At 33.0% G+C, this 21,387-nt stretch overlaps 1 protein-coding gene across 4 annotated transcripts; it reads left to right on the top strand.

Moving 5' to 3' along the window:
• Positions 1-671: 671 nt before the first annotated feature.
• Positions 672-19,709, top strand: LOC126871209 (poly(A)-specific ribonuclease PARN-like). 4 transcript variants are annotated; one of them, XM_050629774.1, is made up of 12 exons: positions 672-839; positions 3,384-3,597; positions 3,940-4,215; positions 4,291-4,573; positions 4,649-4,770; positions 4,851-5,077; positions 5,151-5,220; positions 5,290-5,345; positions 5,421-5,507; positions 5,601-5,793; positions 16,369-16,457; positions 19,009-19,709. In XM_050629774.1, the coding sequence occupies exons 1-12, from the start codon at positions 821-823 to the stop codon at positions 19,098-19,100; spliced, it is 1,728 nt and encodes a 575-aa protein (XP_050485731.1). In that variant the 5' UTR covers positions 672-820; the 3' UTR covers positions 19,101-19,709. The 4 variants fall into 4 exon arrangements, with proteins under 4 accessions (XP_050485731.1, XP_050485759.1, XP_050485749.1 ...); XM_050629802.1 differs by lacking the exon at positions 19,009-19,709 and adding an exon at positions 13,836-13,978; XM_050629792.1 differs by lacking the exons at positions 16,369-16,457; positions 19,009-19,709 and adding exons at positions 13,836-13,978; positions 14,212-14,424.
• The last annotated feature ends 1,678 nt before the right edge of the window (positions 19,710-21,387 follow it).

Below are 21,387 nucleotides of genomic sequence, written 5' to 3'. Positions count from 1 at the left end.
TGTTGAAGCCAAAAAATATTATATACATGCTCAACTTTATTAAATAATAGTAGTAAATAACTTTCATAATTGGTGAAAAATGTTAGTATAGAAATATTTTTTATCGAGTACTATTTCTAATAGCATATCTATTTATTTTCTATAAAAGAAAAATATAAATAGACAGGTAATAACACTAATGGTAAAAAATTTTGAATTACTAAACATACGGATTAAATATTTCTAAAAGCTATCTATGAGAGAGGAAATTTCCTCTCTGATAGTATGTAGTGCAGTTTGAAATATTGTGGAAATATAAAATTCTATACTTTATTGCGATTATTCGATCATTAGATATGCTATTCTACATTTTACTCATTATATCATACGGAATTTCATAAAAGACTTTTCATTCAAACTAGTATCATAAGCGAGATTTCGTCTATGCTAGTATTATACAGAGTCGATAACGTCACATGTGACATGAAAATGATGACCTCAAAAACGTGGGACACAAAAAAGTATTAAGCATCAGATCCGTGATGTACCATCTACTCTGTACCTCATCGGTAGTTACGTTACGTTAGATTTTCAAACATAATAAATGCAGAGTGGGGAAATAGTATGTCAGTTATACTCCAGATGGCAATCCATGTATGATGTTATTTTTATCTATAGAGTCCTCATTCTGATTTACTTACTTAATGTGGTCAACTACGAGAAGATCGTGTAGGATCGATGGACCCCGTTAATTTTCGCGTCTAATTTCAGTTCCGGGAAAGAAATAGAAGATGTCCGTTGTAAGTTCAGTGTAGATAAGTAAGAGCAAGGTTAAAAAAAGATGGAAGTGACTTCTTTGAGTGAGTAATCGTAAAAAATAAACATTATACTGTCGGCTTTTATGATGATTGAGAGTGGGATTATTTATAATTATTACATTTATAATTATATTTATGATATTGTAGTTTCTCTATAATTAATTTGTAATATGAAGATTCTATACACGAACACGTTGTTTATTTAAAATTAAACGTATGAAAATGTGAACAGTTATCAGGAAAAGATTAAATTAGAGCATAAAACAAAATTTGTCTTTCTCACGTGACGTGCTATTGTTGCTGCATAGATTTTGATAAAATTTTATAACTACTTTATGAAATTTCAGTATTACATATGTAACTTATAAACTTTTGGTGGAAACGTTTTATATAATATTGTGTTTTTTATATCTCTTGATAACTAATATGATTATTTGAAAGTAATCTACAGCTTTTTAGGTTATGATGTTTTGTATGATTTGGAGTGGATATAGTAAATTTCAGCGTTTATTGAGATGTAATTGGCGCAATAAACAAAATGCTGAAGATGGAATTATTGTGAACTCGTGATAGAAAATATAATATTTTTAACAAAATGCATTGCAATTGCAAGAATTCAGCAGTATCCAGCAATGTAAGCGTCAATCACAGTGTGCAAGAAAGAAATCAAAGTAATGTACAGTATTACAATAACACTATCATAATGATATTATAACATAGTAATATTACGGAAACAATGTTGTCAGCTATATATATATATATATATATATATATATATATATATATATATATATATATATATATATATATATATATATATCCATGAAAAATTTAACAACCAATCTCTCAATATAATACTATTTATCTATATATATATCCATAAAAAATTTAACAATCAATCTCTCAATACAATACTATTTATCTATTTTTGTATAACTGTGTATTTCTAAAATATCATTGCAAATAATAAACTCTATTAATCGAATTTAATATATTAGGCAATATACTATATGTCATCTATATAAAAGGAAGATATATAGTTATTTTAGAGTTATATAAGGTTAGACTTAGATAATTATCTATAAATAATATGAACATCATACTGATATAGCGTAGCTAAAATAATGAAAATATGAATATTATAATTTTTGATTCAATTTAATTTATATATTTGCAGGAACTGAAAATATAAGTTTAATGTTTTATATTAATATGACTTTCTTCACTTCATAGCCTGATCCATTTCCTACTATAAGTAATTAAAAATATTTAAATAGTAACTATGAATAAAATATTTTTCAATACTATGCTTATCCGAAATATGTTGACATTGTATTATATGTAATTTTATTTTTTGTTTATATATATGCATCATTAGGTATTGCTAATTATCTTTATTCTCAAAATATCAAACTAATCACAAATAGATACCTTGGTTATACAATCTGTATATTTCAAAATTTAAGCAAGAAAGATTGTTATTATTGTGAAAGAATATTTTTATTTTAAACATGTCTTCTTGCATGGATATAAGCTTATTAAGTATATTTAGATAAGAAGAAAAGATTATATCTATCAAGTGTATCGTTAAAGCATTTAAGTGATTAATATAACTATAGAGCTATTACTTTCAATGTGATTCTTATCTTTTTTTATTAAATTGTTTCAATAATTCATGTAATTTATTTTGTATTACATTTATGAATGACTTTTTATTTATTATCTGAGTTAAATTGCGATATTCTTCAAATTAATATTATATATATAATATATATTTATAAATTTTCTCCAATGACAATGATCAAGTCAGATCAGTGCCTGCTATTACTTTATCTTTAGTTGGAATTATTTGAAATGAAAAAATTCTCGAGTATTTACTTTTCTAAATGTTGAATGTTATTTTCTAAGTATATGTAGTGTACGTGTGCAAACAAAATCTTTGTATGAAAATGAAAATATAGTTTATACATATATATATTTCACAATTTGAAAATTTGCGTTACCTTTTTTCTCGGAGAAATCCCGCGCTTCTCTATTACATCTGGTCGCAATGTTGAATTCATTTTATAACGTCGCATCATGAATTTCGTCACAATTATTTATGCATAGTACTATTTTGCATAGAACATTATAAAAATAATAGTGTAGTGATTAATTACTTATTTATTACACTAATTTAACAATAACTATCGCACTGTGACGCGGACCAATGCGTTAGATTTGAAAATCCTAAAAGCACTACATGCTACCAACCTTTGATCACTGAAGACGTCCTTTCCGTATATCAGCGCGAAATTGAATTACTACTATGTTTCAAATTAATATATTTTTCTAGTTTTATTCTTAAATTTAATATATACATATAATAATTTATCATAAATGAAAAAGATGCATCGTTGTTGTTATACTTGATTGATATTTATTATAATGCAATAATAAATGTTATCAATAATTAATAATGATTCTATAAATAATTCTAAAAATTCCTTTCTCAATCATCACGAATATATATGAAGTAGGATATAAACAAAGTAACTAAAATCAATGCAATGTTTGATACAAGTAAAGTTTCGAAAATTTTTACAGATTTTCAAGAAGTCCTTGTGGAATTGGACGAAGTTATAAAAAATGGAACATTCCTTGCCATTGATGGTGAATTTACAGGACTGAATTCAGGGCCTGATGCTGGTGCCTTTGACACACCTGCTCAGTATTATGCAAAATTGAGATCGGGATCAATGGATTTTCTTCTAATACAATTTGGCCTTTCTGTATTTACATTCGATACACAAACTCAAAAGTAAACACTTTTGCAATTTTAACTGAATAAAATGTTTTCAAATTAAAATATCATGCATTAATATTTTACTAAATAGATAAATATATGGCATATATATAATAGATTTTTGTAAATACCTATTATTTTTCAAGTACTAAATATTCTTGCTAATTTGAAAATTTATTAAAGTAATTTTTTATTCAGTTAAGTTAATAATCCAGTTAATAAGTATCAACATTTTCGGCAGCTATAATATTAATTTACTATTATAAACTGATTGTATGTCTGATTGCTTATTAACAGGGTGTTCGTATCTATATATATTTCCAGATTTGTGTTAATATAATCGTTCTTTTTTTGTAGGTACAATCAACGATCATACAATTTTTACGTTTTTCCGCGTCCCTTAAATCGTACAGCTCCGGATTTGAGATTCATGTGTCAGACATCCAGTATGTCGTTTTTAGCATCGCAAGAATTCGACTTCAATAAACTTTTCAAATTAGGCATTCCTTATTTAACAGCAAGCGAAGAAGAAAAATTGATCAAACGATTGGAGGAGAAGCAAAAGATAAGGGATGAAACATTAGAGATTTTGCCTATTACGGATGTTGAGAGGCCTCAGATCGAAGATATTTGGTAAAAATAATTTTAGTTTTAAACAACGTTTCTCCATCATTAATATAAACGAAATTTAATTGAAAACCATTTTAGTAGAAAGATGGATGAATTCATCACTTCTGAAGAAGAAGAACTAGTGATTGATAAGTGTAGTGCTTTTATTAGACGACTAGTTTATCAGGAAGCAAAGCTGAGGTGGCCAAATAAATTGAGGATTGAAAGTAAAATGGAGAATTTTGGATGTAATCTCGTTGTACAAAGATTAGGAACTAAAGAAGAAGAAGAACAAAGGGAGATTGAAAAAAGAGAGAAAGAAAGAGAAGAAATTCAACATGCAGTTGGATTAAGTATACTCATGAGAAAAATTTCAGATTCTGTGCGTTTTGTTAATCGTGTTTAATTTATCAAGTAAGTGAGGTGTAATCTATAATGATACATATTTTTATTTCAGGGAAAGTTATTAGTTGGTCACAATATGTTACTAGATCTCTGTCATATAATACATCAATTTTTTGGATATTTGCCAGAATCATATTTGGAATTTAAGTCTCTTCTTCATGGTCTATTTCCAAGGTAAGAGTTTCCTACGTTTTTTCTGAACATTACTGTTATATTTTAATAAATATGATTATTATATGATATTTTTTTTATAGAATTTTAGATACAAAAATAATTTGCCATTCGCAGCAATTCAAGGAAAATGTACCATCGTCGAATTTAGGTATATTGCTAGAAACAGTTAGTAAATCACCGTTTAAAATTACAGAAGTGGAACCTATCAATGGCAGAAGTTATTCAACGCTGGCAGAAAAATGTCACGAGGCCGGTTACGATGCATATATAACTGGAATATGTTTCATTGCATTGTCTAATTATCTTGGTTAGTAACTGACATGATTTTATCCTAAGAACATGATCTGTAAACTTTTTTCACTAGGAATATTCTTTTTCAGGTTCCTTACAAAACCCCGAAGTGCCGATAGTTTTATCGGATTCATCATTACTCGACCCTTTTCTAAACAAGTAGGTGTTATTACATTTAATATCATTTATCATGTCTATTATAGTGTTTAATTTATTATTTTGTTATAGACTCCTCATAGCAAGATTGAAAGATATTCCGTACATAAACCTTGTCGGAGAAGATCGTAAGTAAATCTTACCTTTTTATTCATATATTTTAAGGTGAATCTTATGTTAATAATATATGTTTTCTTTGTCAGCTAATCCAAATAGAGATCATATATTACATATAACATTCCCAAAAGAGTGGAGGTTTAATGATATATCTCAATTGTTTAGTCCGTTTGGTAAGTATACAGTTACAAAATTCTTTCATTTATTAGATAATCCGCACCAACATTTATGTTATTATTTTAATGTAATTGATATAACTATTACAGGAGGTGTGCATGTGTCATGGTTAAATGACACGTCTGCATATATAGGACTACACCGTCGAGATCAAGTTAACGCAGTAATGAAAATTCTAGGTAAAACGAATACCTATAAGATTCAAAGGTATGCTGATTATCAAGCTTCTCTAGGGGTGACTGTTGGCGCAGGAGATCGTAAACGGAAATTATCCTCGTATGAGTAAGCATAATTACAATGAATACATATATATTTTTAGTTTGGAATCAAACGATTTATTCTTAATGAATCATTCTTACATCACAGGTTTCTTAACTTTAAACAACCCTTGAATAACCTTTAACATATTCACTACCAGCATCACACTATCACCACATGTGTGATATTCAGATTTTATTTTTTAACTTTATATACAGATTGTTAACGCTATTAGTACCCAGTATTTTTCTCATAAATGATAAGTATGAGGAAAAAATGAAAGAGAAAAAAGACGAATGTTTATAAATCAACTACATATTCACGATAATATCTCTTTATGAAAAACAAGGAAAGATGAAACGGAGTACCCTTGTATCTATGTTTTCTTTGTCTTACATATGATAAATTCTACAAAATTAAAGTTAAAATATTTTTAAGTTTAATCAGTGTCCGGCCATGTCACTCTATTTATCTTTTTTTCGTAGAATGACAAAAGAATTCGATTTATGCAAACAAAAGGGAAGCCTTTCATTAAAAGAAAAACTAGTGCAGCTGCAAAATGAACATGCATTTTTCCACTTGCAAAGAAGGTATTATCGTGAATACGTATTTCATTTACAACCTTTCATCTTCTTTCTCTTTCATTTTTTCCTCGTACTTATCGTTTACCGTTTGAGAAAAACATTGGCCAAACTACTAATAGCGTGAACAGCCTGTATATGATTGTATGTATATATTGTAGTAATAATTCAAAAAACAGAACATAGTATCCGGTAAACGTATTGCTTTAATTCAGTATAATGGCAAACGTGTTAACTATCTCTTCTACACCACCTATGAATCTTATATAAATGAAACTTTTCCCCAATTTTGAACACATAAGGCAACATATTATGCAGATGTAATGTTGCATTATGTTGTGCCTCTTGATATAAAATTACCAAGTTTCCCTCGTTAATTTCTCAGCTTCTCGATAGTTACGACTGTTTTTTCTCTTGGCTCGTTGATTTATTGCTTTTCGATCATGCATTTCGCTCAATCGCCGTAATTTCTATCGACTAATTTTATTGCTTGTCGCGAACATCTACAGCGGTATCTTCGATGAATGAGCATAATGATGGTAACGAGTGGCGGCACATAGCTCAGTCCATCATAGTCATAAGTTATCTTAGCCAAGGATGATACTGTTGATGTCGCGGGATGCGGGATATTAAACGCTGGCAAGAGGTAGCGTTTCATAGTTTAAAAGAAGGAAGTTAACGCGTTATAGGAGAGTGCGGAATGAGTTGCGCGTGTGCACAATAATAATTTCAAGCGAGCATCGCCGCAAAGCGGACAGAAGGGGTGTGGATGAGCAGAGGGAGACAACGTTTCAAGCTATAGTCGACTTCTGAGAATTTCCTGTACACGAAAGATTTGCATAGGGTCGTAGAGCTCATTTTAAATTAATGCCAGCGACGCTTGTTACACGCGTGTCTTGACTTCCTCTTTCTCCTGCTTCCCATGCCGCCTGTACTCTTCTTCTCTCTCTTGTGCTTGGTTCGTTCGATGCTTCTTCTTTCTTCGTCCACTCCTTTGCCACTTCGTTCCTTCTCGTGATCATCATGATGCTAAAGTCGCCAGTAAATCAGAGTTCCTCGCCCTTGCCGACGGAACTTATCGGATGCGCCGATCGAGTATCGATCTGGCGAGTATCAATAAATTGATCGATGCGTATTGAAAAATGACTTCTAAGCTATGATTAATGAACCTACAAGATTTACGAATGAAATCGAAAGAGGGAATTAATGTTGTTTCATATAATGTTAGACACAAGTACTTTAGCAAGTAGTAACTTGGACTTTCTTAATTATGTGTTTTAGATGGGTATGTTGTAAATTATTCCAGGAGGAAACTTGTTATTATATGGTTGAAAAATTATATGTCAACTTTGACTTTTTGACGATGTTGTAGGAGTTGGATAGAGTGGAAGAAAATTATGTCTTTTCTTTTACCTTCATATTACCCTATACATTTTAAGATGTATTTAACGAAATTGGTTATTAGCTAATGTTATGCAGTTCTAAATAGATAAAACGGATATATATATATATATAATTCTCTTAATCAATACAATTATTATTATACCGCAAGTTGGAAAATGGTTACAATTTGGTCGATTAATCAAAGATAATATCCTTATATATTATTAATTTTTATTTAAAAATGTACTTAATATTGATATTTTTGCAAGAAGAGATTTGAAAAGTCCTTCATCTTGTCTTTCTACAAATTAAGCAATTTTTATATTCAGTGGATTAACTAGAAACCTTATATCTCAAATGTAGTACTGTCAAGATATTCCATATATTCAATATTCAAAACGATTGATTACTCATATATAGATACATAATACTTTATTTTAATAATATTATTTAATAATTTATAAAATAATAAGCCAAATCTAATTTAGTTTTCCCAAAGCTTTTGTGGAATCCCTCGTGGGAAAGTAGGAAAGAAAATAGAGAGAATATTTTTCTTTTTTTATTGTTTGTTTGAGGTCACACGCACCTCTTATGGTTATTAGTGACCAAGTTGAGAATGATCAGTGGAACAAAACCTATCCGTATTAAATTGTACTATATAAACCGATATGTTTGAGAAAATTTAGAGAGAAAATGGTTTGTTTGGAATGAAAAGACAGCTCGAAACCGTCCGTAGAGTCGAATCGCGGCGACATATAATACCCTGCCCGATCGCGACTATTACGAGTACAAACGAGCCGCATTGCCCACGTGCGAATAAAAGCAAAAGTATGCTGGTATTAGGGTCTTGATTAGAATAATGTAACACGCTTCGAATAACGTGTCGTGTCGCTCGACGAGGACGCGACCGCAATGCAAATGCACGCGTATGAATCAGTTACATCTGACACGTGGACAGCTACTGCGGATGGATTCTCAAATTGGAATCGGAGGATACACTTCTTTACTAAAAAAAAAAAAAAAAAAAAAAAAAAAGAAAATGCTACATATGTGCTCGCAATGAAACTAGTTCGTTGGTGAGTATCCTGTACCAGTTTCTTCTGTTCATTTTACCGTTTAGTTACTATGCTGTTGAATTATCAACATTATTATACGTCGCACGAAATGATTAAAGATACTCATTCGTTCGACAGCTATGTACATCATTAATGCAACACAAAATGTTAAGTATGTATTTAGTTAGGTACAAGAATTCAGGACGCGAGACTTTGATGATCTATAAGAAATTTGAAAGATTTTATGTTCTCTAGGAGAAGACATAACAGCTACTAATGATAACTAGACTGCGGATGTTCGTGTATTTATGGCACATTTAAACGTGCAAAAATGTATATACAAACTATCCACGGTAAAGTGCGTAATCTATAATTTAATATTTCAGGAGTGAAACATATCTCTAGAGATTCTTCATTTCCTTGCATTCATAAAAATCTGAATTTGCCAAGCTAAGGAAATTTTACGAAATTTCTAACGATAATTACTACCTCTGTTGAATCGCTGTACATTTCTGTTCACTTTCTTTTTGACTTGTTCCACCTTGACCATAGGCATTTTTTATCGAACCAAACGGCCCATTGATAAACAGTATTTTGGATTCTGTAGGTTGGTCAGAAACTTCTTAAATTAACATCGTTATTCTATAAGCAAGGTTAATTAATTAATTAATTCTATTCATTTACAATATCTTCATAAATTCAAATTTAGTTAATTCTTTATACTCCTCGTTATCAATAAATACTTAACATCGATCATTTCTAGTAAGTTTAGTTCCTACTGTATCCAAGTTTCATCGAGCATAACTCGTTAAAAATTACAATTTCTAAGCCCAAGTATTTATATAAGTACTTAAAAATTCACCCTGAAAAATAAACCATCTCCCTGCGCACAAGTTACAGGAATTTAATTCCATTCGAAATCACTTTCCTCGTTACAATCCCAGGACGGCACGCGAACATTTATTCTCCCCCGAGCGACAAGAACATTGTACTCCCGTAATTGCTTAATTACCCTCGCCATGCGTCATTCGCGTTTACCCGAATGTACCGCGCCGTGCTAAATGCACGGCTATTAGAATCGCAAATACGCCGTGGCCGCGGCGTATTATCGCGGTATTTATTTGCCAACTATAAATAAGAACGCCAGCAGATACAGCGACAATTTATAATGGTCAACGTGTGGCCCGGTAATAGCCGTATAAATTACAATTTGAGTTGAACACCGGCGCGCCGTTTTTTCTTTCTCAGTGGATCTCGCTTTCTTAAAACGCCATTTAAATCATATCGATCGGAAAAGTCGTGGCCTCAACACACACATACGCACTCGTCTGATTTCTTTGCGTTCTCCGACGTGGTTGCTCGGATCCGGTCGGAAAATTCTTCGCGACTTTAATCCTTCATTTTTTCACTCCCCCTCCGCGTCTGCTTTATGATTCGCCGAAGTACATAATGAACACGCCGTAGCCGGACGCACGTGTATCTCTTACCTAGTCTTGGGCATGAGTGCGCGTGTGCGTGTGCATGTGCGTGTTCGGTACTCTGGCATGCCCCATAAGCATATATCACTTGGCGGTACCAATGCATCACTCCGCAAACGCGCGCCAACACCATCGCGGACTGCTTCTGTGTCGCATGCGACTTTTATCTGTTGCCGCGTTCTGGAGTGCCCCAGCTATCCTTCGGTCGTGTGCACGAGAAGCTTCTTTCCTTTGGACGAAGCTTTCGTGTCACGCGGAAACACCGTGCGCGACCAGTAATTTATCGACGATGTTGGTTCGCGTGCCGTGACTGCGCGCGCCTATCCACGGACTTAGTTTCGATACCCTCGCGGTGCTTTATTAATTTTGAGTACTCTTGTTTGTTATTGTCGTTTGTCTCGTTTATTCTTCTTTACCAAGAAAGACTGGTCATGTGTGATTATTCTTTTGAAATAGGGTTTGTTCTAGGCTTTACATCTGGTTCGTTCCTATGGTTAAGTGGTTTGAGGCAAGCGGAGGTGGATCGAAGGTGGACGAAAGTGCAGATTGTAGGGAAATTTGTACGTTTGTTTTGTTATCGAAGTATCGCGAAAATTGGTTATAGCGTAATCGGTTTGAAGGTGGTTGATATGAGGATGAAAAATGATACAAGTCTCATCCTTACTTTATAATTGATAGTATAAAGGACTTTCAATTATATTATTCATTTTCGTTTATAGAAAGATAACGTTGCTGTATTAATTGAATAGCTTACAATGCTCGTATTGAATAAATATAGCGTACGTTATTCGAATATATTAGTCTGATTATCGTTAAGTGCGGTTAACGTCTGCAACAAGTTTTAACTTTTGTTCGACTTGTTTCGTAGTATATCCTTAATTACTCGTTAACCTAGTGTAAATAGGATCAGGCGGAGTGCAGTGAAACGTATTATGTCAGTTTTTCTTTGTAACGTTAGTTAAAAAGGAAATGTTATTGACATTATACTTTTAAAAACGCATTAATAATTTTATTATCGAGCAAGTAGGCATTTGCATTCCGAGGACGTTGATAAAACAAATCGAACAACGTATTATCAGTTTAAAATTATAATTTGCTCTGCAAATGAAAGCAGACGGCAATATCTCATTACCCCGCGTGTAATTAAAACTTTTCTTCGTGCGCGCAAGAAACAGCGGTGACGAAGAGTCTGGTCACTTTGCATATCTAGCGGCGTAACTACACCCTGGTGATTTCAATGGACAGCCCGCGAATCGAAGCAATTCGCGGCAAGTAATGACGATTTACGAGGCGGATCACTGTGCGGCTGTGCATTAAGCTATTAATATCAACCGGCGCGGCGGGACATTAACCCTCGGCCCAGCTAGATTACTTCCCACCTTCGAAAGGAATCGCACGTAGCACGCCTATTAAATGTTATTTATTGCAACGGCAATTCGTTTATTAAAGAGATTATTAGACATCTACTTCGGTTGCGTCGGTATCGAGCCGGTGAGTTGATCGCAATAAATTCCTGCTCGTCACCATGCAGCAAGTGGTACGAACGACGCGAACGTTGTAGCAACAGTGAGAATTTTTATTACGTCGAACGGCCATTAGGCAGGTCGAACTTGGTCGACACGGTTATCGAACCACGGGACACGAATTTATACTTCGATCGTTCCGAGACTGTTCAATAAATTTCATTTATGCCTCGTATGTTTCATTACTAATGCGGCCAAAAAAAATTGTCCCATTCTTCCACGTGTGTATATTAATTGCCACGATGAAACAGGTTACCGCGCTCGACCACTCTCGTAATTACCTGCCTTGAAGCGGTGGATCCGATCTGGCCAATACGTAGCCTCTTCCAGGGCCGCAGATTAGAAAAAGATTAAAATTTAACCGCGTTCGGGATAAATTGGCTTATTACGGAAAAAGCCAGTAATAACGCTGTAGGATCGCTGATCGTCGAGTGCCATGCCGGTACAAACTAATTGTAAATAATCTTCGCACGGTCAGAAGTGTTATTTTGATAGACAAGAACCATAACTTTGTTTCTTTAGCTTTCGAGGAGGTAACCTAACGTTTTATCTATTTCATCGTAACCGTATGATTTTTAACGTTTTGTAGAACTCTTTTCTGCGACTCAATGAAAAGGAAGTATCGGTAATCAGTAGAGTATTAATAAAAGTATAATGTTTTTGTATCGTTTGATTCCATGGAATCAATTCCATTGTATTTTAACTGTATGGCATAAATCTTTGAAAGCGAAATTATAATGTTGTGTCGGTATTTTCTAAGTAAGATGTCAACATTCCCAGTGAAGAACGAGGCGCGTTTTATGTAAGTGTCATGTTATCGGGTTGCATGAGATTGACAGAGAAAATAAGCGAAAAAGTCAGACGTATTATATCTGTTAGAAACAGTATTGACGTCTAATGGGTTGGCTTTATGGGAATATCTGATGATATTTTCATGCGTCGAGATAATGTTTGTGGTTTGAAAAAGGTACTTGCACCTAGCAGGAGGTAGTAGATTTCCATGCATAATGCAAATACTTTAGAGCAGCTAGTATATCTTGTATCCGAGCACAACCCCTGTATCTGTATTATGCCTTCGGGATCGCGGCTGTAATGCGTTTAACATGCCTCCAATTTTTCTTTTCTTTTTGCAATTTATTTTCATCTTTCACTGTCTTTTTCTTCAAAGTATGTATACTCGTTGGGCTGCTACCTCATTAGCGTTATTTCCGAGTCGATTTCGCATTCTGGGAAATTAATTTTTTCTCTACCCTACTATCAACCTCTTTTTACATTTGAAATTAAGTTACGAAGATCCGCATTAAATCCTTCGAATATCAAAGACAATTCAGGTATTTTAATTTGACGAGAAGAACATAAAGAGCGAAAGAAGTTTGAGAAAACTTTTATTGCGAAATTTAACTCATCTTGTAGTTTTCAAATAGCATTTTCTGTTTAAAATATTGTTGAAAATTCCAGGACATCTAGCTATTTACGTATAGGCTCTCGTTTCAGATTAAACATAAACGAATATCTTATCAGAGAAGAAACTTGTATGGTCGTATGTAACAAATTTAAACTCACTTCGTTCTTTTGATCAAATCATCGTCAGTCTTTCGGAATCTGTAAACTTTCATTGACAATAATATCGTATGGTCACGAATACTTGAAAAACTATGGGGCCGTAACTCGCATCCCTTTACACGCAACACGTTGTCTCGATTCGAGACACGTTCGCATGCATTAACCGGCGAACGCGAATGGGAATATCTAGTTTCGGAATAATAATCGGAATGTCCTGAAATAATTCGAGCTATACTCGCATAGAATTCCTTGTTATTCAATGCTTTCGCGGAAGTTTACGTTTACACAGATACGAGATGCACAAAGTTCAAGGTTTCGGTCTGGGATGTAATAAAATGCTTGGCAGTCACCCGTTGTGTTTGTAGTTATAACGCAGTTACCATTCCGTGAAATGACGAGAGTTATGAACGTAGTAATTGGTCGGGCACGTGGGCGCCTTATTAATACCGCGTTGCCAGCGAGTCTGATCTGTCTGTCTCATAGGATTGCTGTCAGGGTTGTGACAATGGGATCGTACCTCCAACAAAATGCGTTAAGGCTTGTTCAAAGGATAAGGACATTCTTTCCTCGTTTTCCACGAGGATAGCGCCTTTACATTTCTGGAGCAATATCATATCATCCTGACGGTGCGTTGACCTCTTAATTACGAAATTCAGTAAATTACAGAAACTCTTTTCGTGCTTTCGCAATCTAAAATTTATATTAACAGCGTACGTAAATGAATAACTCAATTGTAACGTATATTACGTCATTTTACGTTATTAATCAATTACTTTTTCTTTGACGTTAACAGTATATGTTGCTGTGTGCGACTACTTGTTTAAAAGTTTATATATGTAATTGCAACATTTTATTGCAGAATTCGTTTCAATCCCTTCGAAAGGATTAGTTTTAATGGAACAATGCACAGGATGGAGCACTACTTGCGCGGACTGAGATTCGCTATATACTGTTGGAAGGGATGCAATGAAACGGGTATACGAATCGTTGCGTATCTTAGGGAGATCGTAAACGACATGTTTTACTAGAATGAATTATTTTTCTGAAAATAAAACCAAGAATTGAACGAATATACGCTAATTTAATTTATTTTTGAACTCGAGCATGCGCCGCAATTACAACACTGCCATAAGGTCTTTATCGTTTATATCATCTACCTGCGCTTTTTCCACCTTTTCAAAAATATTATTTTTTATCTACGCATCTCACGATTTTTTCTACGGCAATCCAATCATTTCTGTACAAATTTGGTGGCCAGGATATTAATTCTATTTCTATTTAAAAATCTTTTACATTTTTAACTTTTCCTAATTCTTTCCCTATTTTCTATTCATAATCTCCAAGGTATCAATCAGGTCTAGATCTTTTCGATTACATTCGATTCTCTCACTTGTTATTTTCTCAGTTTCTCCAAGTCTTCCCGCCTTACTCTTACTTTCTTTCTTTTACATTAACTGTCTCTTCCCTTACCATTTCTTTTCTATCTCTTTAAGAACTGGTATTTTCGTTCTGAAGAAAAATTCTCAACTCTTGGTTGCTCGGCCGGCATCGTTGTTGCTCACTGTTATTATTGTTTTTATTATTAAGCAGGTGTCGTATTTAGTATAATTTATCATTATTTCGCAACAAAAGATCTCTAATTACAGATTCATAGCAATCCGCATCAAACCCTCTCGATTTCGAGGTATACGCTTTCATCGAAACCTGTTTCAGCCTCGACAAAGTTCAAGAATAGAGAAAGTATCTTAACGTGATTTACAACCATAAAAATGCACAATTTACGCAGCCGTTTCGACTTGTGAATACCGTCAAGTCAAAATATATCCTGAGTTAGGTTCGTTAACGCAGGGGGAGAAGGAGCGATTCGAAGACTCGTTAACTTCAGCCATTCCAGCTGGTGACATGGTTGATGTTCGCGAAAGGCACGGATTGGAAGAAAATTCCCAGTTGACAGGATATCTGACATTCTTGCACTGATCAGCCATACTTAACGACGATGTACACCGCATGCACGCACGTGATGCTGCATATTCATAAGTTGTGGTCACAGTTGCGGTAACATTTCCGCGGCAAGCTTCAACACGTGCACCGAATAAATTCTTCCCACTCTTTAATGCTCGATAGCGCACGATTAAAGGCAATTGATCTATTTTTTGCGTAAACTTTGCCCAATAATCGTGCCCGTTCGGTATAAAAGTAATCGGTACAATGCGTACACGGGAGAGAGATCGACGCCTTTTTATGCACGATCGCGAAATACATACGTAAACACGACAAATACGCGTGACTTGTACCCGTGAATGTTTCGAACGTTCGAGCACAGTATCCTGCGTATAGAAAATTTTACATATCTCAACATATTACAGCAGTTAGACAGATACACAACAGGATATGGTTGCACGAAAATGATTGCAAAATGATGTATGTAAGAAACGTTGATTGTACGATATCGCGCGTGGTTTACGAACAACAGAATTCTAACTTTGACTCGGTTGTTCTGTCAATTAGCCATTTGGTCCTTCGTATCAACGTATATACATTTACAGTAGTGTTTAGTTTGATTGCTGTAAACGTTTGGATTATGTATGATATTTGTAATGTTGTTTAAAACTGACGTTCCTCGATGATCGAAAGAAAAATTTCTCTTCGTTCTTTGCTTCGTATATTCTCTGTCTCAATGTATATAGTATACTATAAACTATTCGATATGCAAATCAAGTCTATGCGTCGAGTTGATACTCTGAAGTTTTGCAAATGGCCGGAAAAAATAGAAATAACTGACACTAAAAGATAATTTATATAAAAATAGAATAACTATGTATTTACTTGTAGCGGTGAACAAGTGCCTCCGAACACTCGCCATTAATGTAATTTCTGCCTTGGCATTTAATGAATTTCTCAATAACTCTTTACGCCTTTAATTCTACTCGTCTACTTTTTAGGACATAGAATTTTTATAAAAAAAAAGGTTATGTCAAAGAGGATAGCGCCTATTTTGGTACTTTTTGTATTGTAGGGCTGTCTCGCCGAAGAAAGGGGAAAACTCCGTGCCAACGAACGGCGTGAAGACCACTAAGGACGACGATGGCTGGGAAGTAGCCACAGGTAATGACCCCGAATTATCATCAGAGTCCATCATCCCTTACTCCTATCCTCATGAACGATCGAGAGCCACGTCGAGGCCCCGTGGAAGTTATCACGAGGCCGTCGAGCCGCTCTTATTAGAGCCAATGAAGGTCGAGCAGAAAGTCAAATTAAAGAACAGCCTTAGTTTGCCTACGGATTTCCAGAACGAACGAAAGAAGGACGCGGTGCCGAAATACACGATAATGAAACGAAACGCGGGATCTGATAACGATAACAAGGTAGACGACACGAGGGAAGTTCCAAAAAATACTGAAAATAAGTCGTCGAACACGGCCAAAGACGATCGTCATAATTCGTTGATATTAAGCAATCGTAGCTGCAAGCCGGGAAAAACAAAGAAATATAATTCTAACAAAGGCACGAGTCAACAATCTGTGTCAATGCAAACTGGTTCGTGTAGTAATAAATTGTCTGAGAGAAAGTCATCCGTTTCGACAAAGTATAAAGAAAGTGAAGCGTCAGTTGAATCTTCGTTTTCCTTGAAAAAGACGTCTAGTACAGTTTCTTCCCCGTCAGCTAGTCCTCATCCAGGAAACCGGACGAAAAAACAATCGAAAACGAAACCGATAGTAGTAGAAAAATTCCATAGCTCGAAAAATACCTTGGCGCTTGATAGAAAAAAATTTATGTCAAATGATAAGAAACAAAATGATTCAGAATTGTTCTTTGATCCATCTGATGTAAGTCGGATTGAACAACGATTCAGTACAGGCAAATGTTTGTTTATCATGTTGGCAAAAATTTTTACTATAATTTTTCTTTATTACATTGCGATTAAGACGGATTGAAGGAAATGAAATGTGATTTTTACTCGAGTTTCGAAGAATAATGCTGTTGACAACGCAACGATAGCTGACTGTTCCTGGTGCTCGATCGTCAATTCCTTAAATTTACTTAATTTGTTTCTACTTTAAAGCATAAATAGTTCGATGACGTTTTTAGAAAGTATTTATTTTTTAATTCAAAAGAGGCCCTGGGTACTATACAGTCAAGGAGAGGAATCCTTGTCTTAAGCTATATTGTTAGTATATATGATTTTCATTATTTAATGATCATGTTTTTTTTGTATTTAATATTTTATACATGTTTTTATAAAATATTTCATTTGATAAATGTATAGAACTTGCAATTATTATGCAACGGAACTGAAATTGGAGCTACATGTGACGATGTATACAAAATGTCTCAACTATCGTGGCAGCGAACCGAATGGTGGTTTCTCATGTAAAGATAAGTTAAAGATGCACAACAAAGTGTTTGTATATGCAACTTCGTTTACGAGGAGAATGATTTTGTCGAAAATTGATTCAGTTACACATCTACTGATTGTAAAACGAAGTTTCAGCAAAAAGTTTGTTTTGTACTCTTTACTTCGCCGTAGGGAATCTCCATCTACCTACCCACGATGGCTGGGCGTTGTGTATACAATTTAACTAATGACCAGTCTAAAAAAAGCGGATATATAAATTGTTTTCATAAAAGTGAAATAATGACATCATAATATTTATCATAATAAAGTTCGATTAGAGCTCTTATATTATAAAACTAAGTGCTTTAAGACTTTTGCAATTAATAATTATTAAAAGAATGGATATACGCTTTTTAGGAAAGTTATTTATTAGAATGTGTTTTTGAGGCATTTTTATAAACTAAGAATTTTATATATTTACATTTTTACATTTTATTTAAGAAAGTTTTTACACTCTTTTTTATATATGAGTCTTTTACATCCTGTTTAAGGAAAGGAAAGACAGAGTTGTTGCACTTTACATAAGAAGAATCTTTGTAATTAACGATTTACATACTGTAAGACAATACATTGTGAAAGACAATTTCGATTTTGTTATGTGCAAAATTGATGAAATTGTGGTCACTTGTAACTGTATTTCTGTGATCAGATTGTTAACTTATTGGTATTGTATTAATTGATAAGAGAAATTGTATTACTCAAACTTCTACGCTGCTTTCAAACAAAAATTTCAATTTTGTTTAAATTTGTACCGACTCGTGATATTTACCGTAAATTACAAAATATAGAACGAAATTACTCAAAATACTTCATTCTACTTTTATTATCGGATTTCACAAAATTATTTTATATTTCACCTGTATAATAGCAATATCCAGTTCCATAAATTGACAACTAAAATAAGTACAATCTTGTAATCTTTATTTTTTATAATGGAATGATTAGTAGAATTAAAACTGTAGTATCGAGACAAGATTTGTTGTCTACGAATCATTCGAATATTTTATAACACATGTGTTATGTCACATATTAATGATGATATTGTAATGTTTCAATAGAATGATTGTGTGAAATAGAAAATTTTCTAATTTACAACACGTTAATGATATGTTTTATTTCTCTCTTTTTCTGTGTGTATGTGTCGAAATACTATATAAATTCATCTATGAAATAATCGATTAAAAATGAAGTATTAGTACCAACTAATAAACTCGAAGGGTTATGTCGTTGCGCATAAACCGATTTTTGTTATGTGCACAGGGAAACGACGCCGGAAGCGGAAGGACCGTACGGACGTAGCTGATGCACGAAAAACGAACCAGAAATTCCCTGAGGCTGACTCTTGGGAATAGCATTATTCACAAGAGCCAAGTCTCAGATTATAACATATCGTCCTGTGGAGAGACGGTGAATAAGTTGGAAAATGCTGAAACATTTCGACTATATTTTATTGTATTTTATTTCTCGTTCATAATATCGATATAATGATATCAATAGTAACTGAAACTTTGCATGGCACTATTTTTTTCTTTTTATGCACTTAAAAGCATTAAATATTTACGATTAAAAATGTAGATGATTGATCCTCTCGTTTCGTTTAATCGCTAAATTAAACAGCGAATCGTAATAACACGTCAACCAAAAATTAACATTATGTTCTGTAAATTAGCATTTTTTATCAAATTTTATATTTATACGTATGAGATCAAATATTTTCACTAAACACAATTAGTACAAATATATGTATTCTGATCTGTGAATTGTACATGTAGCTAAATAGCCTGACGCAGATATGTACTCATCTAGTTTCATGTCGAAACTGCTTTATATTGTTAAATACTTTGAAATAAATATACGATTTGACGAAATATTTTTTCTATACATCTAGTAGATTACATATAGTCTATTATCAAATGTAACACTAAATGGATTAATACAATAAAGCATTTGCTGAAAATCAACATTCTGTCGTGCTATTTATTTCTTGAAAAGACCCCTATATTTTCATAAGCATCGCTACTCATAATCAGTGATTATAATTTTTCTTTGATACTTTTAATACTTATAATGTAAATTATCTATTAATAGTATAATAATACTTATAATTTTTTTATTATTATTCTTTTACTCATTCGTTACATTATTTAAATATTGAAATATTTAGCTATCTAACAAATATTAAGTAGTCCAGCTCTCGATTCTCTAAACACGTTGAAGATATTGTATCGTTATATTAAAACGCTCGGTGTTGTTTCTAAAGGTCATTTTTCTCTAGAAGCTGTCAATTTGCATATATATTGGGATTTAATTACCTAATCCATAACATACCGTAGATATTTATGTATTCTTTTTTTTGTTTGATTATTTGTTTTTAAGAGAAAGCACTTGCAAAGAAGTGTATGTGTTTATTTCTTTGAAACTTACAAAATTTGATATTTTACTCATATCGTGTTATCTGAGAAAAATTCGAATATGTATGTTTCTATGTTTATTGTATCATAAAATACATATCATATCTTGCACTATGCTTTCGCAAACCTGTACTAAAAAATGGAAGTAACTGATATTTACAAACTAGTTCCCATTTGCGCGGGAAATATCATTGGTAGTTCATTAAAATACTACTATTTAATGCAACTTTTATAGAGTTACTAACCAACTAAAAAATCAGTAGTTTCTAACAAACTTCTCGTGTGTATCCTGTTCAATTAACGTTCTTTAACGTGTTCGCATCCCCCTGCAATGCTATTCTGAATCATTCGAGAATTTTAAGATATTAATAAGAAATTAAAGGTTCAAGCCTCATAAATGTTTAGGTTTACGTATGATTTGCGTCCGAAAGATTTCATTACATTTGCATGCATTTGAAACCGAGCATTTCTTAGAGTCTGTTGAAGCAATAAAACACCATTTAACACGTTCACTGCTTACGTTCCTGATTCAAGTTGGTGCGTACTTTTACGACTTACGATATGGGAATAATATCGACTTAGACACAGGAGGCAAATTATCAGGTCATACCCATAACTAATGTCTTTTCTTATTTTGCGCTTTGAATTTCCAGTTAAAATTTACAACCAGCAATTAGAAAGATTGTAAAATTGATATCTGCAAGAAAAGTCAATGTTAATGTGTAATGAATGAGAAAGGAATTTTATTTTATTACGAGCGTTAGATAAACTAAAGAGAATGTGTAATTGAAAATAATTACTCCATCCACTTTATTTCTTAGTTAAGTTTATAAATTATCGATTCATTCGATTATTACAAAACCCTATAAAGAAAGTTAAGGCTTCAAAGATTTTTTGAGAAATTAATGATTTACCGAAAAAGATGGAACAAAGAGTTAGAATTATTACAATAAATATGTTCCTATTAATAAATTTAATATTTGATTATAATATTTTTTTATTAATTTATTAATACATTAAATCAATGTAATCTTTCGAATAGATAAGTCCTATTTTTGAACATTTAACATAAATATTACTTATAGAATAATTTGTAAAAAGCCACAAGATTAAAAAATAGTTTGTAACAATTCATATAAATGCATACGTAAATGCGAACTCTTGCGATATAGAAATAGAATAAAGATTTTCTATAGAAATTATTTCTTACCCTCTATTATTATAGGAA

The sequence above is a fragment of the Bombus huntii genome, chromosome 1 (genome assembly GCF_024542735.1).
Source record: "Bombus huntii isolate Logan2020A chromosome 1, iyBomHunt1.1, whole genome shotgun sequence".
In the NCBI taxonomy this organism is placed as follows: domain Eukaryota; kingdom Metazoa; phylum Arthropoda; class Insecta; order Hymenoptera; family Apidae; genus Bombus; species Bombus huntii.
This window is presented reverse-complemented; position numbering and strand designations above follow the sequence as displayed.